Genomic DNA, 27,356 nt, shown 5'->3' with positions numbered 1-27,356 from the left:
TATCCCTTGTTTAAGAGACTACGGGTCTGTTTCATTTGTTCACTCTTCTGAGTTAATTTAATACTGGGATTTCCTATTTATGACCAGAGCACAGCATGGGCATTGCCAGCCATGAACTTACAGCTGTGCTTCCCAAACTTTTTGAGTTTGAATGAGGATAACTATGTAGGTTAGAGTTGGTTACACTGTAAAATGTGTGTTCATTTAACATTGAGAATGTACACATGGAGTTTGGCTCCATTTTCAGCGTTAAATTAAAACTTCGGACACACAATCAGTGTGTCATTTGATATGCAAAGTCATCCATAGAATCTTAACGACCATATTTACACTGTACGGCTTATCTACTGTAAGTATTGTTATACACTTATGAATTCAGTCCCAAATTCAACTTAATTTAAAAGGATAGATCGACCGAGCAATAGAGTGCTAGATAGATAGATAGATAGATAGATAGATAGATAGATAGATAGATAGATAGATAGATAGATAGATACTAGATAGATAGATAGATAGATAGATAGACGGCTGATATAAGTAGTGTCAGCCATGTCAGAGTCAAACAAGCCTTTACAGTAATAATGAATCAATGATTCTAGACATGGCTACAGTGTAATAGTCTAATAGAAGTCTAAAAAGAGTCTTCACATAATGTGGATTTTTTTTGTTCAACATTCTGACAACACAAATCTTATATGGGCGTTCCTGACACAATATATTTTCAGATGGGGGTCTGTGGCCAAATACATATTAAAGTGGGTGTCCTTGACATGAAAATGTTTGAAAACCACTGTAATAGACAACACTCAGCCTTTTTAAGTGTGTGTTAAGAGCAGTATGGTTCTCAATCCTTTTCATATAGGACCCTAATTTAGTTGACATTAGAGCCATGGACCCACAATTGATGAGATATAGTCGCTCAGACCCAAATCTTAGATATTTCTTATGATTCTGTCCAGAATTATTGATGTGGTAGTAGAAACATTCTCATTCTCTTGTGTACACTTCTTGTAAATGTGGTCATGCTGCTGGTGTTTAACAACTGATCAACTTCATATAGGGACCCCCTGGAACCCCCTCAAAGTCCCCTGGTGGTCCCAGAGTCCCGGACCCCACGTTGACCCCACACTCTCAACCTTTTTCATGTCAAGGACCCTCAAACTGATATGTATTTGGCCATGGACCCCCATCTGAAAACGGTTTTGTGCCAGGGATCCCAAGAAGAGAAGATTTGTGTAAAAAAAAAATAGATTTTTTTTTTTACCTGCGCTGTGAGTTTGTAGATCTCCTATTTTTTAATAGCCAACATATAAAAGGATAGTGGTTAAAATGATTGTGAATGATTGTGATCCCCGGACCCCACTTTGAGAACCGCTGCCTGCAATAGAGGGTGTTAGGCACCCACGGACATCAGTAGGCTATAAGTCAAGTAAACTAGGATGTCTTTAATAATATATATATATATATATATATATATATATATATATATATATATATATATATATATATATATATATATATATATATATATATATTCAAAATGAAAGTAGTATGCTCCTTATGTTGTGAAAATGGTTGCAAGTCGAATTCTTGATTATACCTGCCTATAATAAAGGTACAATAACATAGATAATATACAGGAGTTCAGATCGGTCTGTGATTCAGAATCAGAATGATACATACATCCAATAAGCATCAATGCTGAAATAAAAACGAGGTGTTAATCTGAACAGAAAATGCATTCACCATTAAAATAAATCTTCCGTTGCAGATTGTTGCATTATCCTAACAATGAACTAGGCTACTGTAGATCATAAATGGAATGCACCTCCAGATGCAAAGGCTCCTCACTAAAAACAAACAACCTTCACAACTCCAAAAACTGGGGGCGAGCGTGTTTTGGGGAGAGTCTTCCGGTTACCCTCCAAAGACAATGTGAATGTAATTAACTAAATAAAAGTTAAGTAATAACAAAAACATAGGCCTATATTAACGTGGACAGAAGATTACGTCCACGGCATTCGAGTAATTCAGTCAACAACTGCGCTGCGCGGCACCTCATACAAGTTCACCCCGTGAACGCGCTCACATTCTCCACGGCGTGTCATATATAATATAACAGTCAGGTGACCTTGTACTTGGACCCGTCCACTTAGTGAGGGGAGGGGGGGTGGCACTCTCTAAATAAACCCCATTAAAGGTTCAAAATAAGGGCGCAGTTTACATGTATTTACTACTAAGTAATTATTACACATTGTTTAATTTGTTCTGTGTTTGTGTATATCTCTGATAGGCTTGCGGCCCACGTGAAAACAAACACGAGAGAAGCAACCTCCAGCGTTGCCAGATTTTGCGAGAGAAACAAGCAACCAAAAAAAAACAAGCCCAAAATAAGCAACTTTGGCCAAATGAGCACTTTTAAACCACTATTTGAATATAGCCGATCTACAAGCTCACCATGCGACGTGTTGTGAGACTGTAAATCTGCAATTTTTTAAAACATTATAACAACACAATCTGGTATAGAGCTCCCCTGGCACACAACTTATAGTTATAGGGACACAAATCAAATAGCCTACATAATTAATTTGGGGGGCCATGACATGAACATATTTGAGAACCACTAGTTGAAATAATTTAGAAATTGTGAAGCAAGCCCAAATAAGCAACTACACTTTAGAAACATCAAACAAGCCCCAAAAAACGCAAACCCCCAATATTAACAAGCTACTTTTTACAGAAAAAGAAGCCCAAAGTGGCTTGTAATAAGCAGACGTGGCAACACTGCCAACCTCCCCTGCTCTGGTGGGAATGGTCGGTCCCTCTAGTGAAATTCCGAGAATTAAGCCTCGGTGTTTCTCAGAACTGGATTCTCAGAACTGGTGATGCACGAAGTTTCCAGGAAACTTTTACAAGGTAGCTTTTTTTTTCATCTATATTTCTCAGTATTATTATTCCTGAAGTTCAAGTTGCACACCACGCGCATGATGTCGTGGCAGCAACTTGGCACGATTTATGTGCTAGATTGATCATTGAATACTTTTTAAAAATAATGGCTGTATTTAAAAATCAAATAAAGATACTTTTGAAAATCCTAAAACACTTGAGATCATGATGTTTTACTGCTAACTAACCTGCAGCGGGTTGGGTTGACTTGTAATAGTTCAACTTCAACTGGACCGAGGCGGATACTTTTGAGTCTGACGTTTGGATTGAGTTTGGATCATTTTGTTCATGTTGTGTCGGGCGCAACATGAACACATTTGACACTTGAGATGTTTTACTGCTAACTGACTCAAAGTATCCGACTCGATCCAGTCGATCCGAGTCAAACCAACCAACCGGGTTGGTTTGACTCGGATCGACTGGATCGAGTCGGATACTTTTGAGTTTGACGTTATGGATCTGCATTTTTGTTCATGTTGTGTCGGGCAGTGGCAGAGGCAACTCGTGGCCAGAGTTATGACTGTTATTGAAGCTACAGGTTTTGTAGCAGTGATTTGTCTGGTTATTACTGGTTGTTATAGCACATATAGACCGTAGTTTAGCAACAGTTTAACGGTTTAACAGTGTATTATGTTTAGCTACAGAGAGTGAGTGGTACAACAGGACCAGCCTGTCCTCCGTGGCAGTGCAGTCACACACACCAACTGACAACTGTACTTTTTCTGTTTTGCGCATTTTCTCTTCTTCTCCTTCCCGGTTTCTAAACCTTCTAAAAAAATATGAATCGTTTTGTTTTTACCATATTTTTCACAGAAGATGTGAAAATATTATTATTGTTATTTTAATCGTCGGTTTAATTAAAAAAAAAAACTCGTGTAACAAAACAAAATACTTTATAGTCATAAAATATGAATCGTTTGTTTTCACCATACTTTTCACAGTTGATATGAAAATATAATTATGAAAAATTGACGGTTTATTGATTTCTAACAAACCTCGTGTAGCAAAACAAAATACTACGGGGCGTTTCTGGAATCTGCTTTTCATTGGTCTAAAAAAATAAGAGCTAAATGTTAAACTTGAAAGGACTTGTTTTTTGGGGTGGCCTGTTATTATTCACGAGCCTATACGTGACATCATAATAAACCGTTATCGAGACCCTTTTGAAAGCTCACTGACATCTGTTTGGCCATAGTTTTAATATTTCAAGTTATAAATAACTTGTTGGGAGCACACTTCTTTAGCGTGGCTGTACGCGCGTGCGCGTACGGGTGTGTGTGTGTGTGTGTGTGTGTGTGTGTGTGTGTGTGTGTGTGTGTGTGTGTATGGAGTAAATAAGGTGTGTTCTACTTATATCGCGGAACAGGAAACCTCTTAGCAGCAGCAACCTAATCCTCAAGACGGAATGTGCTAAATCAGTGTTGCCAGGTTGTGCGACAGAAACAAGCAACGGGGTCTATGAAAACAAGCCCAAAAGAAGCGACTTCTAGGCCACATTAAACCATCGGATATTTTAAAATAATCCAAAAAAAAAAGTGACACATTTGAATCTTTTTTTTGAAACATTTTAACAACACAAATCTGGTAATATTTTTAAATGGGGGGTCTGTGGAGAAATTCATATTTATTTGGGGGTCCTTCTGACATGAAAATGTTTGCTACCAATTCAGTCAACCACTGGTTTAAACAACATTAGGAAACACGCCCAAATAAGCAGCTACACTTAAGAAACAAGTTAAAACGCAACCCGCAAACTAACAATATTTACAAGCAACTTTGCAGAAAAGCAAGCCCAAAGTCGCTTATAATAAGCGGACATGGCAACACTGCGCTAAATGCCAGACACGTTTCCACTGCAGGCCTACGCACTGCACAGCACTTTGATCGAGTAGCCCTAGTTGACCGTTTATTTAAAAACAAGTGGTTTAAATCTCTATGCAAATGAGACAGATTAATGACACATTAACAGCTTATATATAATAAACAATACAAAATTAAGTACTCATGTGGAATTTGCAGTGTGTATGTAATATCCTGCTTGTGGTAAAGAATTGTGGTAGACCACAGTTGTAATAAAAAAAAGAAAAAGTTATTACATTTGTGGTTTACAGCTGATTTCCCTCCAACAGTATAACTTGGATCACCACAAAGTAGCCTATTACAGCGCTGTTGACTGATTATATGTAATTACTTTGTTACTAAATCCCCATATCTAAGTGCAACCTTGCTGAGAGGCGCCGCCTGCTGATAGAATACAACAATTGCACTCGTCAAGTTCAAGTCTATTAAGTAGCTGATGTATCATGTGTTCCACGTTTGACAATGAAATCATGAAGGCTCGTGAAAATCAAACGGTAGTCCTAGCGTTTTTTTATTGTTGTTTTGTTTTCCATTTCTTTGTTTTTAAACTCCTATGGTGGCCCAATCCCATAGCTCCAGCAGTATACTCTACATCTCTGCATAGGGCCTTCATTTAGGGAAAGGGGGGCCTTTTTGAGCCAAATGTGCAATTTGAACCAGCTGTAAATGTATTATTATTTTTATTTTATAATATCTTTCAGATTGTGACATCATGGCCTCTATGGCAGATGGCTGCATACAGTTTACGCGCCACGCAGGCGACGTCCTGCTCAACTTTAACCGTCTGCGCAGCAGGGACATCCTCACCGATGTCACCATCCAGGTGGACGGCCGATGTTTCAGCGCTCACAAGACCATTCTCGTGGCCTGCAGGTGTGTGCAGATGTTAATAATAATAATAATAATAATAATTATAATTAGACCTAGTTGATCCCACAGGGGAAATTCCGTTTTCAGCTTCACCCAGCTTGATTGCTGCCCAAGTGGTCAGACTTGAGTGCAGGGGGAGGAGCAGGTAGGGGTTAGATAGTCTCGCGTAGCCAGACAACTATTCCAAAATCTCTATAGTATAGAGGCTGCAACTACACCTCCTGAAAGCCGAGAAGGGAAACTGTCATCTGTTCGTCATTCCCGTTCACGAAAATATATTTTAAAATATTTAAAAAATGTAATTTCTATGTCTGATGAGCAGCAAGATTTTTTTGAATTCAAGTAGAAATACAATACAGTACGATACAGAAATACAGTACAAATTTGCGCGACTGTAAAGACAAAACAGAAGCGGGGAGGAGGCATCACATCCGCTTTATCCTCTGATCATTTTCAGAGCTTCCGTGCTCCAGACTGTATGACGGAAGCATTTGACAATTGTGGGAGGCACCAGTCTGGCTGGCAAGACTAGGGGTTAGGAGTCTTGCTCAGGGACACCTCGACACTCTGGCGGGGCCGGGAATCGAACTTGGGACCTTTTGTTTCCCAGACGGCCTCTCTACCAATTCAGCCAAATGCTTGTTGTTCCTAGCCAGAAATATATATATAATATATATATACAATCGCTTTACATGGAAGAAGTAAGCACTGAACACTTGTTTCTCATTTGCTTGCTTGGGTACAGTGGCTTCTTTTACTCCATGTTCGCGGACCCCGAGAAGGCCAACCTCAACGTCATCAGCCTGGACCCCAAGGTGGACGCTGAGGGTTTCTCCGTCCTGCTGGAGTTCATGTACACCTCCTGCCTGAACCTGAACGACAGCCTGGCTGTAGACACCATGAACACTGCCATCTACCTCCAGATGGAACACGTGGTCGACACCTGCCACAGGTTCATTAAAAACAGGTATAAGAGTGATATCACATACGATGTGATGCTGACGCTAACTCACGGCTGTTCATTTGATCCATTTGTGACTCAGAGAGGGTACAAATGTAACCAAATGGACACGTCCAGGTCCATTTGGTTACATTTGTACCCTGTCAGAGATAAATTATCCCTGAGGATTTTACTTTGTAATCAAACATTGTTTTATCATTATTATTATTGCTCCAGGGAAGAGTCTCTGAATCTACAGATCGAAGAGGTACAGAACAATTCAATGCATCTGTCAGAGGAGGGTCCTGCTTTGAGGACCGAGGTGGACACGATCTTTAGGCCGAACCTCACAGCCAGCCCGTCATCCCCTCTGCGACAGTGGAAGGGCTACGCTCCCAGTGTTTTCAGTGGCATCAACACGTCAGGCTCTTACCACGTCTACGGACACCTCCAGGTCCCCGGAGGGAAGCAGGCCGATGCCCACACTACCAGCGCTCTTCCCACAGGAGGCGCGACACCTCAGAAACTCTGCCATCAGGTGTCCAGCAGCAGCATGGACGCAAAGCACACCAGCATCATTCACCACCCAGTGCCATCTCACCCCAGCTCCCCAGCCTCCATCATCAGACCTCTGCCATGCTCCTCCCACCAGACAGGGGCCCCCGGGGGCCTCCAGCGGTCTGCCTCCCCCATGGAGGAGGAAGAGACCTTTCAACAGCCACAGCCCAGCTGCCTGGGCTTGTCCCCGGGCTGCGGCAAAGGTGTCATCTGCAGTCCCCAGAGCCCCCACAGGTCCGACTGCCAGCCCAACTCGCCCACCGAGTCCAGCAGCAGCCGAAACGCCACGCTCAGCCTTGGTCAGCCCTCCGGTTGCCCCGAGGAGGGCAAGGCTCGCAACTGGAAGAAGTACAAGTTCATTGTTCTGAACCAGACGCCCGGCGAGAGAGAAGACGAGGCGCACGCAGACGGCAGGGCCGGGCCCGGGGCCTACTTCCCTGAGCCGAGCCCCTACGAAACCTCCGGTTCCGATGAACTCCAGTCTGGCGACACATCAGGCAGTGATCATAGTGAAGAGATGCCCATGCCTCAGATCTCTCACCACAACAGCGGCATCAGGTAGAATACTAGCAACCACGTCACCACATTACTGACAAGAAAATAGAACTCAATTCAGCTGCTTATTTATTGTAATATCCACGTTATAACACTGTTAACGTTTGAGGCTGAGCATGAATGTGAAACATTTTTCATGCTCATGAACGTACTAACGCTGTATTCTTCTTTCTTTTGTTTCTTAAGTCACCTCAGGTGCTCCTCCTGCGGTTCCGACAGCCCCCCACAATCAGAGATGGGTGCTCACTCTCCTGGCTCATACAGCGGGGAGGAGGCTTCGAAACTTCACTCAGACTATCCTATCCCCTGTTGTGGTCAGTCTCTCTAGAAGTTATACTGCCCTGCCAAGGTAAAGAGCAGTAACTACGAAATCAAAAATCACTGAAAAATGGGTTTAAAAGTGATTCAACTGGTCAGCCAAATGAGATATCGGCATATAAGTGATATTACACTAATTGTGCATCTGTTCTTGAGGTAATTGTTTATCCCCCAAAATCACAAAGGCTAATTTGACCTTTGGGATACTCAAATAAGTCGGCGTGTCCAAAAACGTAGTTACTGCTCTTTACCTTGGCAGGGCAGTATACATGCACTGCGTTGCTGTCAGAAACCTCCTATCACCATATTTTAACTTTTTGTTGTTTTTTTGCCCTGTAAGTTAACGCCTACTTGATCCTTCTACAGTGTCACACAAAAGTATCAAAAGTAGCAGATCCACAAGCTCGAAACACTGCACGAAGCGGCACGTTTCGAGCTTGCAGATCTGCTACTTTTGAATTTGAATCCTGAAAAGAAACAGTTTTGGACATATGAGGTTTCCACCCGACAGAGACGAATATTACAGTCAAGTGACATTGATAAAGCATCATCGTTCTATCCCTGATGTGTTTAACGCGACACCCAGCCATACTAAACAAACGATTGATTGAATATTGATTGAATACTTTATTAGCACCATTCCCATCCTCATGTTGACTGAAAGTGATTTTTGTTTCCTTTCTACAGAGAACGGCACCTACTTCTGCAGTGAGTGTGACTCCAAATTCACCGAGGCGGACTCTCTGAAAGGCCATATGCTGCAGGTCCACAGTGACAAGCCATACAAGTGTGATCGCTGCCAGGCTGCCTTCCGCTACAAAGGAAACCTGGCCAGCCACAAGACTGTTCACACTGGTAAGTAGGGCGTTAATTTACGAAAAAACACAAAAAGTTATATAAGTGCGATCAGGCGATTGTGTAATAATTGTGACAGGTAGGATACTCATCCTCTTAGAGGCCTTTACACTTGGTTGTACTGCTGTCGGTGTCTCATCGGACAACCTGTTCTTCCAAACACTCTAGGAGAGAAGCCGTACCGTTGCAACATATGCGGCGCGCAGTTCAATCGACCAGCCAACCTCAAGACCCACAGCCGCATCCACTCAGGAGAGAAACCATACAAATGTGAGACGTGTGGTTCCCGATTTGTGCAGGTGAGAATTCACAAATTCGAAACAATAACCATAGATAGATAGGTTACTGAGATAGACTGAACTTAATATATACTTTCAACCTGGTGTCCCTAGTCTTGTCATGCCATGATGGGCGAAAACATTCAAAGAATTTCAAAAATGTTGAAAGAATTTCAAAAATGGAGAAGGAATTTCAAAAATGGAGAAGGAATTTCAAAAATGGAGAAAGAATTCCAAAAATGGAGAAAGAATTCCAAAAATGGAGAAAGATTTCAAAAATGGAGAAAATGTCATTTGGGACGTCAAAATGATTTGAATATCAAATCTCCAAATATTTAATCAGGCAACTTAAAAACACAAAAGCTCGAGTCGATTTTTAAAGATGCTTTAAATATCCCTTTGAGTGGTTAATATTAGAGTTAAATGACTATGTAGCCGTCACTTGTGGAGAGACCCTTGTGAGGTTTTTAATTCATAATATCTTTGATGTGTCACAGGTGGCCCACCTCCGTGCCCATGTGCTAATCCATACGGGGGAGAAGCCGTACCCCTGTGAGATCTGCGGCACACATTTCCGCCATCTGCAGACGCTGAAGAGTCACATGCGCATTCATACCGGGGAGAAGCCTTATCATGTGAGTTACCAACCCTCTCCGTTCCCTCCTGTCCCAGCGCGCTGCGCTGTTAGCAATCAGCCCTGTTAGTCTGCATGCGGTAATCCCCTCTTCCCTGTGTTTACAACTAGCTATCAATAGTAATAAGCCCATGACTGTGAGCAGTGATCCACCGTTGCTGTGGACCATGTGTTTCGAGGGATTTCGTTCCTTCCAGCCAAGCACAATGGGATTTTGATTTAGCCGATTATCTGATGGGTGTTATGTTGTCACTGACCAGGGTTTGTCAGAGAACGGATCAAAGGGGACAATAGTTTGAGACGTTGCTTTGTGATTATTCCCAATTTAATTATACGACTTTGTACGATAGTCAGTAGTCGAGTAATTCAAACGGACAAGAGGCGTTCCGTCAGTGCTGAACAGCGCAGGACCTTTTCACTGAAACGCATTGTTCGTTGTCTCAGTCAGTCACCCAGCGTGCGACCTCGTAGCCTGTAGTAACTCTGAGGACCCCCTAGGGGTCCCGGACCCCCTGTGGAAGACCCCTGATCTACGGTATGACAGCGCTCCCTCCCACGCGGCATTGTTTTGATCGATGTGCCCTTCTCTTGTACCCCGCAGTGCGAAAAATGCGACCTCCACTTCAGACACAAGAGTCAGCTGCGTCTTCACCTTCGACAGAAGCACGGCGCCGTCACCAACACGAAGGCTCAGTACCGCAGGACTCCCTCCGGCAACATGATGGCAGGCCTGGCTAAAGTCTGCTGAGAGCCTCACACTGGGACAATAGTGTTGTGTTATCAGCATGAATTATTGTTGTTTTTTATTTTCTTCTCCGTCTAACACCATGACATGGTAAAACATTTTCATTTTATCTCCTTTCAAATGTGAACCCAGAAATATAAATATCATATATATATTTTTAGTCACTCCTGCGTTTGTAAATAAGAATGCACATTATTATAAGCTATCTGGTGTTTCAAATAATGTCAGAAGTTTATGCTTTTTTTATAGAGATATGTCAAAAAAGGTGGGATGTATATTTGGCTGATTTGGCTGTCATCATCTACGTGGTTCTCAAAGAGGGGTCCAGGGACCCTCAGGGTTCCTTGGGGGGATTCCAAATGGACCCTTACAGCTCTGTAACTCTGAGGGCATATATGGTTCCATTTGTACACTCTCAGAGTTAATGGGGTCCTTGAAATTAAAAAGGTTTGAGAACCACTACGTTACATGATGTGGTCTCTGGTCCTCATGGTTAATCGGGTAGGAAGAACCACCGTTATGGTACGGTTACAATCTTGATAAAGCTAACAATATGGATTTGGATAGGTAAAGAAAGAGGTAAACGATTTGATCCAATCATTTGTAGCTAGGTCATTATTGAGAATAAGAAAATATACTGTATCGGTATTACAGATGGCCCTCTGCTGGCAGAGAATTAAGCAAAGCATACTGGCACAAATGTCTTTGTCTTTAGTGCAGTCATTTACTTTCAGCAAAGCTCGTTATTTTTGTCATTGCATACATTTGTGGTACGTATGTGTGTTACAGTGCACTTGTACATAATGCAGTTTGTTCACGGTGCCTTACACTGAGATGTCTGGGTGGGTTTCAACATTCAGCTCATTGCCGTTTTGTCATGCGTACGCTTATCAGGTACTGTTTTTTTGTAAGCTTGTTGTCTATTGTGTATAGTCCTAAAGCTGTAAATACACCAGGTCTCAAGCTAAAATGTCCTCAGGAATGTTAACAGTGTGTATGTATATGTATATATATATATATATATATATATATATATATATATATACACACTTTGTCTTTGTAACTGCAGAGCTTCAATGTGAAATATAAATAAAGAATGTATTATACTGTCTTGCAATGTATATGGTGTATTTTTCTTTTTGAGATAAATAAGGACATAACTGGTTAAAGCGATGGCTCAATGATGCCGTGGCAAAATTACAACTATTCCACATAACCTATTGTTGTTGCAATTGTAGCATACCTACATGCAGCATGACATGGAGCATGAACCAGAGCTGAATGACTGATTGATAGCCTTTTTAATCTCCATGGGGGACACTAGGTTAGCAACAAATGAAAGACGATGACAAACACAAAACACAACACAGTCGATGACATAATTAAAAGCAGATTATACAGCAATACTATAACTAGTAAATCATTTCATTAAAATGCTTGACAGCTGCAGGCACTAAAGACCTTCTCCATCATTCAGTGGAACACCTTGGCATAATGTTAAGTAGCCTATCTTTGAAGGTGTTTCTAATGCTTAATAGTCTATGAACCTTGCGACATCAGTTAATAAGTCAATGGTGTTAGGTAAACTGTTTCTATTTAGTGCCCAGTGCTATAATCCGGTGTAGGGCCCTCCTACTGTATCCGGCCATTTGCAAACCCACATACATGTTAGCACCTTTTCCGCATCCGCTCTAGACCCAGACCAGATCAGCAACATGCAAAGTGAATTAAGCCTAGTCATTGCAACGCGTTGTTAGCTTGTAGGTCAGCTGTTATAGGGTGTGTGACACCATGAATACAAGAACGCTCGCCCCAAAACACACTCGCCCGAGGCAAATCCAGCGACCTTGGAACGGTCGCCAGGTATTCCTACCTGCCGTGTGCATAGATATGCCCATATATGGACTGGTCTATACTCTGGACATACCCATGTCTGCGCAAACCAGATGTTATGTCCATACAGTATATGGACTGGACATGCCCAATGTGCAAATCGGCCAATATCCCTATATATGGGCAGGATATGCTGATATGCTGTCAGCGCAAATCCTTGACCAAATATGGAGTCATGCGTCATAGATGACTCACATCAAAAATCACCTCCTTGCTTCATACATCCATGTTCATGCCACAGCCTCTCTGAGACCATTTCAGCTCGAAACGGAACAAAGCCCTTAAAACCTGTTTCTGTGAAGCCAATGATGGCACTGGAGCAGCTCAGTGATGTCCTCCAGAGATGTCAAGCAGTCCAAGATGATGACTACACCACTGAGGATTATGATGTGTTCATGATCGCTGGACGGACTTGCATAGAGGAGGGCAACAGTGCTCAGGTCCTTAGAATTGTCGTGGATGACAAATATAACGACATAGTGAGATGTATGGGCTGGAACTTGCTGCCTCCTTTGATCCACATTCTTCTGAAAAAGGGGGACGAGAATATTCCTCACTGCCTGGCCATTCTCAAACACCTGCTGGAGGTCTGCAATCCCAAAGAGCTGCTGCTTGGCTTGTTGGAGCAGGTGGATGAGGCCCGCCCTGACAACGTAACAGACACCATCCTCCTCCTATGGAAACCACTGCAAGATGTGCTGGGGCATCTGGGCAGCCGTAAGGCCTCGTCTCTGGGCATGGTTCTGTCCACCCTGCTGGAGCAGGTGGCCAAGCTGCCGGTCCCCGAGACCAAAGAGCAGGAGGAAGACGATAACTTCTCCCTGTGCCGCTACTGCACCGTCCTCAGGGGCTTCATCAGGCCCTTCGTCCACGAGGCCAGGCAGAACTTTCTGAAGTCCCGCAGCGAGGCCCCAGACGCGGCTGTGGTGGAAGGAGAAGACAAGCCTCTGCCGGTTAAGGAGGATGAGCTGAAGACACAACTGCTCAGGTTCTGTATGAAGAGTCTGAGTGAGCCTCTAATGGGGGTCGTGCTGACAGATGCAGACACCACCCAGGAGGCTGTGTCTCCCCTCAGGGCCTTTGCTGAAGAGATATTGATCAGTCTGACACAAATCGGGGAGCCTCTCCATAACCTGGTGTTCCGCCCTGTGCTGAAGAGGAAAGTGGTGCCGGGCGGTACGGAAGAGGAGGCGCGCTACCCCAAAGAGTCGCTAGCCAGCCTGGCTTATCTTCAGTTTGTCAATCACCTTGCTGCCAATAGCTTCCCTGCTGTGTTCAGCCCTGTGTTTCTCCTACGGTGTAATATGGAACATATAAACCTGCTATTGTCCAGCACCGAGGAAACCTGGATTCAGAAAGGACTGGAGTTGTATCAGCAGAGTCTGCTGAGGGTGGAGGACGCCAGTCTCTCTGTACATCTACTGAACATAAAAGTCTTCATCGGTGTCCCACTGAACCTGGTTAAGATCATGACACTGTGTCCGGCATACCATTTGAGAACAAAGGGCCTTCAGGTGTTACAGCTGAGCATTGATAAGTTTGACACTGAGGCCAAGTACACATTTTTACAGTCTATGCTTAAGATCAGCGACAATCCGGGAGTGGAGGGGTACATCGTTAAAAACATCAAAAACCAGATAGACTGTTCACTGAAGCCAGGGAACAGCAATGAGTGGTTCCAGGGGACATATCTCCTCCCCCTGTTGCGCCAGGTGCTGAGTCTCCCCGAAGGCCCAGAGACGGACCTCTTACAGTGCCTGGACAGAGTAATGGAGTCTCTGAACCTCCTGCGCTATTTGGTCATCAAAGACAAAGAGTCAGAGAACCGGACGGGCATCTGGACAGAGCTGCTTAAGATAGAGGAGAACTTCCTGAAGCCCCTGCGCGTTGGGCTGAACATGTCCACAGCTCAGTATGAGATGGAGCTTAGAAACAACATGGACAGCAAAGAGACCAACGTCCCAGGGAATGATTCAGCGTTTTCTGTTTCTGTTGGTGAGGAGATATTGCCAAACATGACTAAGGACACAAAGATAGAGGCTCTGCGCTCAGCCCTGGACACATTTGACATGATGAAGAGTGTTCTGGTGCGGATAGAAGAACTCATTGGGATTAAGGACCATTCATGTCCTTAGGACTAGGAGTGCAATATTAATCAAAATAATTAATTTAATCAATTATAAAACAAATAATAGTTTTGAATAAAACATAATGGATTTTGGTGGAAAATTGTAATCTTTACATTGTTTAAAAAAAATCGATCTACAAGCTCACGTGTCATGATGTGACCTTGTAGATTGGATATTTTCACTGTTGTGCAACACTTGTACAACAAAGTACAAAACAGGGCTTAAGTGGTTAATTAGACTAAATCGATTTAGTCCATTATAAAAATCTATTAGAATGTTTTTACATTGATTCGTGGATATATAAAAGCCTGTTTTAATCAACTGATCCCATTTCTGTTCTACTCAAACAAACCACAGCATAGATCAAGACACTAGCCACTATTATGGTTTGAAAAAATATATAAAAATGACATTGATATTCTCTTTTGATAATCCACATCAGCATCCAGTTTCTTGTAGGACTGGAGGGTCTCCACCTGATGACTTGATTAAAACAGGTGACCTCCTCCTTTTATCTAAAAGCAATGACTAGTTCCTTTGTTTTCCTAATGTAAAGCTTTAAGTTATTTGTATCACTCCAAGATTCCTCACTATGCCAATAATGCCAGCAGGCAACTGTTGTAAATACAGTGAGGGACGGAGAGTACCTTACTGTTCAATGGTCTTTGTAAGGATGGTGTCTGAACATGCTGGGGTCTGGACATGGCATAGTCCATGATCCAAGCAATAATAGATAAAATCAATACATGTTTTGCTAAATGATGTGGCTGAATAGAACATACAACCATTTCATGTGTCCATATATTTCTATTTCTTGTTAGTTTCTCTGGGTATATTTTAACATCATAGTTCCAGAATTCAAATTGACAATTTAAATATCCTAAACATTTAATATCAGCTAATATTGATGTAACTTTTATTGTGCTTTTCTTTAACAATGTTTTCTAAGTTAAATAGACCCACCCACACGCGCGCACGCACACACACACACACACACACACACACACAGAACAAGGCTTTGTAAGTGCACAAATTAAATTAAATCACTATCAAATTGAATCTACAAAATAATAGCTGTACATTTTCCACACCATTTCCTCTTCAAGCAACTTAATAAGCTTCAGGATATCAAATTAGACAAGGCATACAGTGGTTGTGGATAGGGCTGGCACTGGCAGTCAAGTCTGCAACAGTCTGGACCTGGAGAATAACATGATGTCTGTACGCCCTCTGGTGGCTGAGCATGAAACATCTAAAATATTGAACTGCAAGACATGAGCTGTTGCCACAATGATATGACATCTTTAACCATCTCGTCTAAACCCAGTCAGTCACGGCAGATGGCCGCCCACCTATAGAGCCGGCTTCTACTTGAGTTTTTCCACGGCATCGTCTAATGTTGGCCCTGTGTAGGAAGGAGTATGGTCTTGATTTATGTAAAGTGGAAGTCTGTATTCATTTCTCAGTAGACAAACGATTCAAGTCATAACAGCAATTCCAATAACAAAGCGGACTTCTTTTTTTTTTACATCAACTTTCTAGTCATGTCAACACATTAAAAAAAGGAAAAGAAGGAGGAAGTCCGCACACTGTTCTCAAGCTCCAAGAAACTCACTTGTTATTTTTGCAACGTTTCGACCTTCTAGGTCTTCATCAGGCAAAAAAGAAATGTTGCCTGATGAAGACCTAGAAGGTCGAAACGTTGCAAAAATAAAAAGTGAGTTTCTTGGAGCTTGAGAACAGCGTGCGGACTTCCTTCTTCTTTTCCTTGATTCTTCCCTTGATGTCCAGCACCTGGCCTAAATGCAGGCGTGGGATGTGCACACAATCTTCTCTTTGAACACATTAAAAAAAGACAGTCAGCATGCTAATTTGTTGTAGTTTTATTTCCGTCCCCGTGTTCATATGGAAACAGTACAGTACTAGTTCACAAAGAGCTGAACATTCTGTCCACCTCCAAGACACAGACACATACATGACAAATTTAACAGACTTTCCTTCTCAGAAACTCAACATCAGGTAACACTACATCATGGCACAATAAAAGACCTGGACGAAAGCCTAATTCAAACGATTAAATAACACATTTTCAAGTGGAAAAGCCCGGCTCCTGGCGCACTTTACCAAGCAGTCAGTTGCCCTCTTCCCCGTTTATTAAGTGCAACGCAATAGCAGAACCAAAATGCTATAGAGTGAAGTGTGCAACATGCAGACCTGTTGGGCTTGTTGCTCTGGTCCTCTTCTACTTCATTAACCACTTAACCCTACCTAAACCATCAGATGATGAAAATAAACAATCTACGAGCTCATGACTACGAGCTCATGAGCTGGTACTTGTAATTTGAGAATTTTCACCCTACGAAATCATCAAAATAGGGATACCAGGTTGAAAAGTGGTTAAAGGTGGCACAGTTGTTTTATAATGATTGTTTGTGCATCACTCAGAGACCACCAACCACTCTAATGCATTAAACCAGATGGATTCCTCGGGTATGGCAGTTTTTTAGTTTAGTTTTTAAGCCTACATTTTATTTCACCTTAGTTGGCTCAGTAGCAAATAACTGATAACCCGTCCTATATATACACACAACCCCACCAACATTTGGACTGTCTGAAGCAAGATCGCCGCCTCGGAGACAAACCCACCATTGACACACTAGTCCGATGGCTAGTCTTTTATGTGATACATATGCAATTTGTATGAACTTAACAGTAAAAGAGTACTATGTGTGTCACTGCGTGACAACAATATTAAGTGTCTCACCAAGCTAGCAATACCACTGTACTTGTTCCTATGCAAGAGCCTTGAGCAAACTATGAGCTGCTACTACTCTTCTTTACCTCCGATTCAGTCACACACCCATTATTACAATGTACACATACTCTTGAACGAGCAGCGCAGCATTTACAAAAGAGACAAAAACATAGGTAAATAAGACAAAACAAAGTAAAAAGTCATATGAATGAAGACGTAAACGTTAAGTGTATAGAGTAACTGTAGTTGATAAAAGAAAACTAAAAAGGTTAACTGTGAATGGTACAGTTGTGGCATTGAAGCTCAACCCTCTTTGTCCAAGATGGCTTTCACGTCCGTAAACACCTGAAAGAGTGCAAACACAGCAGCAAGATTTGTGAGTTGCTGTGATAGGAAAAGGATATCAAACGGAACACAACCACCCTAAAGACTAATCATTGTGTATATTCCTGCACTATACCTGCACCCAGTGATCTTGGTACATAGAAATTGATCTATTGAAGATTCTGACTTCCAAATGCTGTATTGTTGTATTGTGCTTTCTGCTTTGGCAATGTAAACGTATGTTTTCTCATGCCAATAAAGCCCTTTGAATTGAATTGAAAGAAGACGAGGCAGAAGAAAGAAAAAAAAAACGTTTTAACATGTAAAAGAGTGGGTTAATTATCACAAGAACAAATGCATCCTGTATTCTGACAAAACCAAAGTAATTGGTCCAACGCCAATGTATATGACAAACTCTAAAGAAAGGGGAATTTGGCAAATGAAGCTTTTATTTTTTGCTTATTCAACCTAGCTTCATATAATTGGTCCTCACTAATGCTCATGATAAAATGGCACCATTCCGGTCTACTCAATCTGTGTCTCAGAGGGCGGCTGTGGACAGTTCAGAAACCTGCCTACCAGTGACATTATCGGTAGGTAAGTTTGTTTTTTATTTTTGTCTTCTATTAATGCATTAATAATGCAATCAGTCATCAGACAATCAGTCGGATGGTGCCCAGGTTATGCCTGTGACAGACACACAGGTTTTGTGAATTTGTACATACAAGATTAATACTTTAAAATAGAGGGTTACAAAAACATGTTGTGGTTTGTTTTCACAGTAGTCATGATCACGAGACATCCTTCCTAAAAGTGCAAGGGTCTGCTTTTTGAGAGTATAAACAAACCATGACCTTCGCCTGGCTTTTAAGGAATCAATATGGTTAACAAGTACGGAAGGACAACAGACATAAGATAAGAAACAGCATTTCCTAATCATGAATGTCCTTGAAGATACAGACATGCACCTCATTAGATGGCTGTGTACTCACCTCCTCAACGTTGCGAGAGGCATCCACGGTGCGTACTTTGCCCTGTTTTGCATACAGGTCGATTATTGGTCGTGTGGACTGCAGGTAGGTTTGGATCCTGCAGCACAGGAAAATGAGGCTCGTTATTGGGGTCGGCCAGCACATGGGACTCCAAGGAGCAACAAACTGGGTCAAAAAGACACAAAATGCTAGGCTAAATGGGCCAAAAACACACGTATACATACAATGCTAGGCTAAATGGGCCAAAAACACAAGTATACATACAATGCTAGGCTAAATGGGCCAAAAACACAAGTATACATACAATGCTAGGCTAAATGGTCCAAAAACACACAGGTATACAATGCTAGGCTAAATGGGCCAAACAGAGACACGTACACAATGCTAGGCTAAATGTGACAAAAAGACTATAGGAATAACAGGTAAGCCACGGTTGCCACTGCACAGACTGGACTGATCCGTTTTAATGGACTCTCCTTTACATACATTTCATGACTCTTAATTTATTAAGTAGATTAGTTATATATTATGCCGTTTGTCTTTTTGCTTTTATGCTCCAATTCTAATTTGACATAACAATAAAGATCGATTGATTGATTGATTGATTGAGGTACACAATGCTAAGCGAAATCTGCCAAAACAACACAGGTACACAATGCTTGGGGTTTCTTTGTGATTTGTGATTTCTTTGTGATGGGCAATTAACGAATTAATCGTCAACAACAGAGGTCAGCCTTCGCAAGGGCTACGACCTCAAAGAGCACTTTTTCCAATTCAAATTGAATATATTACATATACAGTAGAAAAGAGATTGGTGACCTGAAGTCAGTGTAATTAAGTCTCGATTTGTGGAAGTGGAGCACTAGAGATTAAAAGCAGAATTTGGGCATATAGGTCAACACTGGCTCAGGATGTAGAGTGGCCATCCTGGGAACCAGAAGGTCCCCGGTTCGATTCCTGCCGGCTCCTCGTGCAATCAGACAGGTGTCCGATGGGCAGGTTGGTGCATTAGGGGGTTCCCTCTGCCATTGATGGGTGGGGCATACATACACTGTGAAGCACCTTGATCGGTTGGAAGACTACAAAGGTGCAAGGGTGTCGCTTGCCAAGAAGAACAGATCTGCAAGCGTTGTTCGCTTGTACATCTGTTCTTTTTTGCAACCAACACCATTGTACTACAGAATATAAATGAGGCTGAACCACTTAAAACCTACGTACTTATTTGACCAGAGTCCCCCCAGGGCTCTACACTAAATATCGTCACTGAAAATAGCTCATCTACAAGCTCACAACTGACCTTGCAGACCAGCTACTTTCGCTGAATGTTTGTCCTCAGAATAGGGACGCTAAGGTCAAATGTAAGACCATTTAGCCATAGGACAGGTCAGTACCGTTTCTCCAGACTCTCTCTGTTGTCGTCTGTGCGTCCACTGCTCTTTCCTCTCTCGAGACATCTGTCAATGCAGACCTGAGAACAAAAGCACAGACCATGTCCTCAGCATGAAGCGCTCAACATCGCCCAATATCGGTTCATGCAAAAGACAGAGAAGCCTAATTCTCTGTAGTTACTAGCCATAAATTGCGTTAATCTGTTATTTTCAAGTATACTTCAGCTCTGCCCACACCATCACCTACCTCGTTGCCACAGTCAAAGAAAAGGACAAATTTGACATCTGCTTTGTCATTCATGACACTGGTCCATCCCTGGAGGTTGTCCTCGTTGCGCGGAAAGCCGTCTATAAGGAAACGGAACTTCTGCTCGTTCGCCTTAATGGTCTCTTCCATTGCCTGTTGGACAAACAACAAAAACATCCTTTGAACACTTGCTCCCAAAAGGATCATGTCGTTTGCCTGCCGGAGCAGATCATCATACTGTGCACTATGCAAAATATACCCAGCGGCTGCTATGTGAACCAAAATCAAGGCACCTAAACGGGATAATTCATAAGCAACAGTTCTAATGAACAATTTGTGGCATTTCCACAGGCATGTTAATATAAGCATGGCAAATTGTTATTATTTCTATTCAAAAGCAAATAAATGTGTAATTGTGGACTCATTGAAAGCTAAATAGTCAATACCAGCAGTGTGGACTTAATCCCTATTCGCAAGGGACTGGGGACCTCTGGTCATTTGTAATAATTGCGGCGGTTGACTGTGATTTTAATCTTGTATGAATTGGCCTCGTCCATAATTTGTAAAGTAGAAATTACACTGCAAATTACCAACGTGTAATATCAGTCCAGTGCGAATCAGCAGGTCAATAATTTAGGGTCGTATTTTTTGTTTGTTTTCTCTGTGCCTATTTTCTGCCTTGAGAATTAAAGAGCCTGCACTGGAAATTATAAATTAGATTAAAGCTTTGACAGCATTTTGGGGGCAAATTCAGGAGTCTCATCTCTCTACACAGCATGGAGACCTATTCGGAGAAAGATAATTAATATTTTGGCAAATGGTGTGGTTGTGAAGTATTCCGTCAAATTGCTTTTGATAACGTGGTTCACCCCACACAGCAAGTGTCTCTTTCCATGTCCAATGCTAGTTTTTCTTCTTATTATCAGTCATTAGAGATGCACCGATTGAAAAATCCTTGAACGATACCGATTACCGTTTTTTTTAAAGGCTGACCTATCGATACCGTTTTTACCGATACCGATTTAAGAACTAGACAATCTAACTAGATATGGCATAAGAGAAAAACACTTATGCCATATCATAATAGTACAATATCCAAAATCACAGACGATATCCAGTCTAATATCATGATATGGCTATAATATTGATGCCCTAACTACTATGCAACTATTTTGTACCATTGCTGTCATGGCTGTCAACTGTTATAGAGCTGCATGATTTTGGCAAAACGTATTATGGGTCCATATTGAGATCAGTTATTGAAATGATTATTTAGTAAAAATGGTAATCTTTTTTAACAAACAAAATATTATCTTAATGCAAAATTATTTTCTTATTTTAACTAAAAGCAAAAATAAATAAATAAGGTTTTCCCATTCAGACACATAGCAGGACATGTATGTCTGCATTTAATTGTTTTCAAGGTGAGAAATTGACCTTATGTCACTCTAGTCCAGGGGTCTTCAACAGGGGGTCCTCAGAGTTACTACAGGGGGTCCTCAGAGTTACTACAGGGGGGGGCGCCAAATCTTTGTGTGATATGATATTTTTTACATTAACCACTAGCATCCCATTTCTGAGGAGGACTAAAGCCGAAAATAGCAGATCTACAAGCTCACAAACTTGTAGATCTGCTAAGTGGTTAAAAAAAGAAGTAAAAAAAAAATAGTTTAATCTGCAGCACAATTTTATACAATATAGAGGGGGTCCCTGCTTCATCTCTCTCTCAGCTAGGGGGTCCTTCGCTTGAAAACGTTGCAGACCCCTGCTCTAGTCTCTTGCCTTTCAATGATATCAAAGGCAAAATATTACCTTATGTCACTGTTTTGGCTTGTTTTTAACCTCAGGGACTTAAAATGTTACACTACTCTCTGTTGCTCAGTGGACTTTGTTAAACTTTCGGACGAGTCTTAACAGGCTTTAATAGGCTACATCTGGATAGATGACAAGACATCTGCAGGCACATGAATTAAACCAGCGGTGTCGATGGCTGATATCATGATCACAACGTCTTTTTGAGTTGTTGTTGGAAGCTGCTTACTGCATTAAGGACTTTTCAGATGGCGCCTAGTAATTTATTTGGAATAAGAGGCAACCCTGCAGGTAGGAGGAATGAGCAGCTACTGTCTGTACGAGAGAAGTGCGAGCACACGCATGCACACACACACCACCCCGTGCCAAAGTTGTTGACGACGGACCGACAGTCACGGCATTGACTAGGCTATAACTGCGCGCAGCATTATGGAATATAATATATTCCATAATATATATACCGGTATATATTCAATATATGTATCCTTATATTTCAAAGGTAATCACAGATGGTGATCTGTTGGCTTCTCTTGCTAATGTTTACTGAGTCGACTCGCACGACTTTGATCATCATGCTGTTGCTCGTGTCGTTCAAGGCATGTTTGCAAAAGAGGCGGAGGTCACACACATTTTCAATCATATCCGGGTGATAATGTCAGTACATTTGACTAAAACAGAAACTTCACTCATCCAAACCCTATTACATGGAGGTCCCCAGGTAATACTACTCCCATGCAAATAGGGTTTTAGTTAATGTTTTTATATACACCTATGTTCATAGCATTCAATCTTGGCTGAATGAAATAGCATTAAATAACCATGGCCAATGAACCTATCTATGGCAAACCACGCCATGAGTACACTTTTTATACTTTATATACATTGACATTAAATGGTTGAAGTGGAGTTGTATTCATAATTTCTATTTGGGCAACAAAATTGTGACACATTATAGTGTCGCCATAGCTATACATGACTCGTACCTTCCTGAGTAGGTTGATGGTGATCTCTACGGGAACGATCTTGCCTTCCTTGATATGGTTGTCAATGAGCTGGCCGAACTCCGAGCCTTCTCTGCTTCGTTCTGCCCTCAATAAGTCTCCAGCTGACAGATGAGTGTAACTGTAGCTCTATCAGAGAGAAAGAGAGAAACACACAAAGACAGAGGGATGTTTATTGACTAACCAGCCCATATGTGATGCACAGAATCTCAATATCGGGTTGAGGTATCATGCTCAGTTCCGTTGTGGGACAGATATGACATCTACCCTGCAGCTATCATGAATGGCAAATATAAAATGATTAGCATTCAATCAGTGTTTGCTGTTCTACTACTGACACTGAAAGTCAGGCAGTGGGGCAGAGAACCGTATGTGTGGCTAAGTTCATCTCGGTCAGGGCCTAAGCTATAAGCCAATCCTTGTATGCAGAATGAATGGAGTCTCTATACGTAGCTGCCATTCCAGCTCAACCTGTGGCCAACAGGATGGCAATTCAAATACAAGGGGTAGAGGCTACAACCAGTTTTGAGGCCTGAACCAATTAGGTTGCTCAATCTCTCTCACCCACACACACATTCATCAAAATAGCATGCGTGTCAGCCAGAGCCATTGAAGCTGGTCCAGCCAACCTCCCACAGAGATGTAGCTTCACACACTTTTGATGTATCTGACTTTCAGGGCCAGGCTAACATCAAAAAGAACACACTTCAAGAGGCAGTACTTCATAATTAATGAAAAATAATCAAACTTTTTTACAGTGGTCGTTGAAAACATGATTCCCCTCCTCTGGAAATGACATAAGCAATGCAGTGAGTTCTCTATGCAAGCAATAGTGCATAGAATTCATTCTAATGATGATGAACAAATAAAAAGTCAAGAATGAGGGTCAAGATTAAGCAGATTACACTGTATTAAGAACACTACCAAAGTTCCATCCCCATGGAAATTGTGTGTCTCTACTGACTGAAAATAACTCATCAAGCTCTTTATCTCTGCACCTTCCAGAGACATGGACATGTAGATATGTATCTACCTGACCACGTATATGTTCAAAAGGCAAGCGTACAGTAACGTGTGCACGCCACTTATTACATAATAACAGGAACAGCCCAGGAACAGCCTAGGAGTCACTGATTGCCACATAGACTAATGTCAATATGCTATCATTGTGTGGCTCTGAAATCACTTCATACTTCTTTTAACAATATGACTAATATTTAACCAGCGGTGGTGGAACGAGTACTAGAATAGAATATCCTACTCAAGTATACGTCCTTGACTTTATTTTACTCATGTAGAAGTTCATATATCCATTGTTTGAGTATACAATTGTAACCAAGTGGATATGGGTCCATTTGATTACATTTGCACATACTCCCATGAAGTAACACTGAGGATTTTAGGTATACCAACCAATCCAGTGATGCTCTTGAATGTTGAGAGACCAACTCTTTTTCACAACAATCAATTTAAACATTTAACCTTACAGAAGGAAAACAACAGTAGTAGGCGAGTACATACTTCATTCAAAAATCAGTCAATGAACTTCATTGTAGATTGCCTGACTTTAGAATGAGAATGTATACATAAAATAAAAAAGCACAAGCACAAAAAAAAGAAGTACAGTCAGCAACAATAGCTACTTCCCAGCTGTTTATCTTGGCTTAATGACAAGTCAGGCCACATTGGCCATGAGTACTTTGTTCCACCCATAGACCGGTTCCACCGCTGGCCCATAACACTGGCACTGGTGAATGTCACTGCTATGTGTTCGGTCGTACGACGGTGTCGCGCGGCGGAAATATCCCCGAGCTACAAGCTCACAACACTTCAGTGACGAGATGCACAGCTTGCAGATCGGGTATCTTCGGCGCGCGACGAAGAACTTAGCCTGTGTATACAACACAGGCTAAGTTAGCTACCTGGGCTAGCAGCTATGGCTAACGCCAGTGGGTTCATTTTTTTAGAGGACAACCTGAAGTCAATTTAACGTAATAACCCCACAAAAGCCTCAATAATAACGACAAACGCATCAGAACATTCACTTTTCCGTCTATTAGACACCCGTGTGTTGAGTTTTAACCACGCTTTTCTGGTTATATCCTCTGTTTCATCTCATCTCTCCTTCACCGGGTAACCGGAAGACTCGCCCCAAAACACACTCGCCCCCATTTCGTTTTACAAGAACCCCCCAGCGGTTCTTAAATGTGTTTTACTGAGGATAACTAAGGTTAGAAATACGTTTAGGGTTAGACTAGCTGTAGAATACAACTTTCGTAGACCATGGGGGGGTGAACCCTACAACTCTCGTAGATTGAAAACGTCAGAATCATAAATACGTCTACGAGAGTTGTATTCAACAGCTAGGGTTAGACATAGTTTTACTGGGGTTAAGTTTAGGAATAAGGTTAGGTTTAGGTTAGTTTTAGTTTTACTGAGGTTACGTTTAGGAATAGGTTTAGGCATAGTTTCACTGAGATTATACGTTAAGAATAACCAGGCGGTGACCGTTCCGATGGTCACCGGATTGGCCCCGGGTGGGGGGGGGGGGCGACTGTGTTTTGGGGCGAGCGTTTTAATGGCATTCTCCTCACCTCCACGATCCTGGAGCATTGGGTCCCCTTCCCCGCGCCGGGCCCCCCGAGAACGAACACGACCTGCGGCTTCTTCATCATCCTCCTCAACAACGACGACGACGCGACCCCGCTCTGGGCTGACACTGCGGTGCACAGCAGACGGACCAACATACACCGTGGAGTGGAACACACGCACGCCGGGTAGGACTGCAGACTGAACTCGCCGTGAATGAATGCGTGTCAGTGAGTCCAGGAAGGAGTGAATGGTGAATAGTCAGAATCAGGCGCGGCGCACTACTTCCGCTGTTGACCTCGCGGACCAATGGGGACGTCGACGGGGCGTGGCTCTGGATAACCCGTGTTTTTATTAAAGGAGCACTTCACCCATTTTTCAACCGTTATCTTCGTACAATTGGTCCTCACCAGAGATAGGCTCTGGTGACGTCCTCTAATGCTGTGGTTCTCAAAGTGGGGTCCCTGGACCCCCCCCCAGTGGTCTTTGGGGGTTCCAGAGGGTCCCCAGCAAATCATTTTAACCACTTTACCATATTTTATACTTTGGCTATTCAAAAATAGCAGATATACAAGCTCAGTCTGTAGACCTGCTATTTAAAAAAATCCCTGGCACAAAATATTTTTTAGATGGGGGGGGGGGGGGGGGGGGGGGGGTCCGCAGTCAAATACATATATCATTTTGGGGGTTCTTCACATGAAAAGGTTTGAGAACCACATGGTCTAATGCTCGTTATATTGAGATGGCACCATTTCTGTCTACTCACTCTGTGTATTATTGGTGGGCTGTGGACATCATGTGGACAGTTCAGAAACCTGCCGGGATTTCAAGCAAACTACAGCCTTTCTCTTCGCCATCCCCTCCTGAAAAGTTAGCGCACTGACAAAATAGAAGCCATAATAAAATACAATAAAATGTAAAATGGACAGTTTTCAGTCGCGTTTTGTTTTTCCAAACCAGCCTCCCGATGGTGTCACTGTCACTGGTCGGCAGGTTTTGGAACTGTCCACAGCCCTCCTCTGAGACACAGCTAGAAGACATGGTGCCTCAGCCATCTTATTTAATGAGCATTAATGTGGACTAATTATATGAAGATGGGTTGACAATAGGTGAAGTGGTAGCCTTGGTGATCCTTTAACAGAAGAACATAAGTATTACAAAAATTGGTTCGAGGGTAAGTTAAATACAGTATTAATCACAAAGTTAGTGTTTTTAGAATTATGCTTTATACTGTTCAAATATAATAGTAAGAAGGCCTTAAACGCCCTGATGAGCAAATTTACTGGAACGGATATGATATGTAGCAAAAAAATTAAGAGAAGGTTGATAATAGCTAGTTAGCTTTACGGTTGTACGGCTGTTTACACTTGCCTTATCGTTTTTTGGAAAGACCAAATAGCACATGTTCAATAAAAGACAATCAACTCGACCATTTATAAAATAATGTGTTTCAATTGAAAAACTTGACAATATGAACAACACCAAAAAATAATCATTGGCATCCCTCCTCCTAATGCAGAGGTCGGATGACACCCCGCCCTGGCCCCGCCCCTCCCCTCCCCCTCCCCGCCTGGCTCTAGCAGCATCAGCACCGACCCTGACTGAACAGCGCCGAGCAAAACATTCTCTACCAATTCAAGATCAACAAGAGCGATGATGGGGTTATT

General features: G+C 42.2%; 4 protein-coding genes across 4 annotated transcripts in view; 3 read left to right on the top strand and 1 right to left on the bottom strand.

Moving 5' to 3' along the window:
• fam78ba (family with sequence similarity 78 member Ba) overlaps window positions 1-27,356 on the top strand; it is a 219,886-nt gene that overhangs the window by 188,206 nt on the left and 4,324 nt on the right. The window contains exon 2 of the mRNA XM_084058767.1: window positions 21,957-22,390. The gene's annotated coding sequence lies outside the window, so the exon portion shown is untranslated. The remainder of the gene's footprint in view (window positions 1-21,956; window positions 22,391-27,356) is intronic.
• On the top strand, window positions 2,874-11,626 carry LOC311046453 (B-cell lymphoma 6 protein-like). Its single transcript, XM_084058762.1, has 9 exons — window positions 2,874-2,916; window positions 5,508-5,679; window positions 6,422-6,643; window positions 6,854-7,732; window positions 7,916-8,043; window positions 8,735-8,902; window positions 9,071-9,201; window positions 9,678-9,815; window positions 10,416-11,626. The coding sequence occupies exons 1-9, from the start codon at window positions 2,886-2,888 to the stop codon at window positions 10,560-10,562; spliced, it is 2,016 nt and encodes a 671-aa protein (XP_083914888.1). The 5' UTR covers window positions 2,874-2,885; the 3' UTR covers window positions 10,563-11,626.
• LOC311044975 (glomulin-like) lies at window positions 12,761-14,587 on the top strand (the record flags this gene model as incomplete). Its single annotated transcript, XM_084056783.1, has 1 exon — window positions 12,761-14,587. One exon carries the CDS (start codon window positions 12,761-12,763, stop codon window positions 14,585-14,587), a length of 1,827 nt encoding a protein of 608 aa, XP_083912909.1.
• cmpk (cytidylate kinase) lies at window positions 16,450-25,938 on the bottom strand. Its single transcript, XM_084058769.1, has 6 exons — window positions 25,695-25,938; window positions 23,083-23,229; window positions 20,288-20,440; window positions 20,044-20,120; window positions 18,653-18,749; window positions 16,450-17,681 (listed from the first exon to the last, which is right to left on the bottom strand). The coding sequence occupies exons 1-6, from the start codon at window positions 25,845-25,847 to the stop codon at window positions 17,640-17,642; spliced, it is 669 nt and encodes a 222-aa protein (XP_083914895.1). The 5' UTR covers window positions 25,848-25,938; the 3' UTR covers window positions 16,450-17,639.

This window comes from Gymnoscopelus microlampas (assembly GCF_963454915.1).
Source record: "Gymnoscopelus microlampas genome assembly, chromosome: 5".
Taxonomy (NCBI): domain Eukaryota; kingdom Metazoa; phylum Chordata; class Actinopteri; order Myctophiformes; family Myctophidae; genus Gymnoscopelus; species Gymnoscopelus microlampas.
This window is presented reverse-complemented; position numbering and strand designations above follow the sequence as displayed.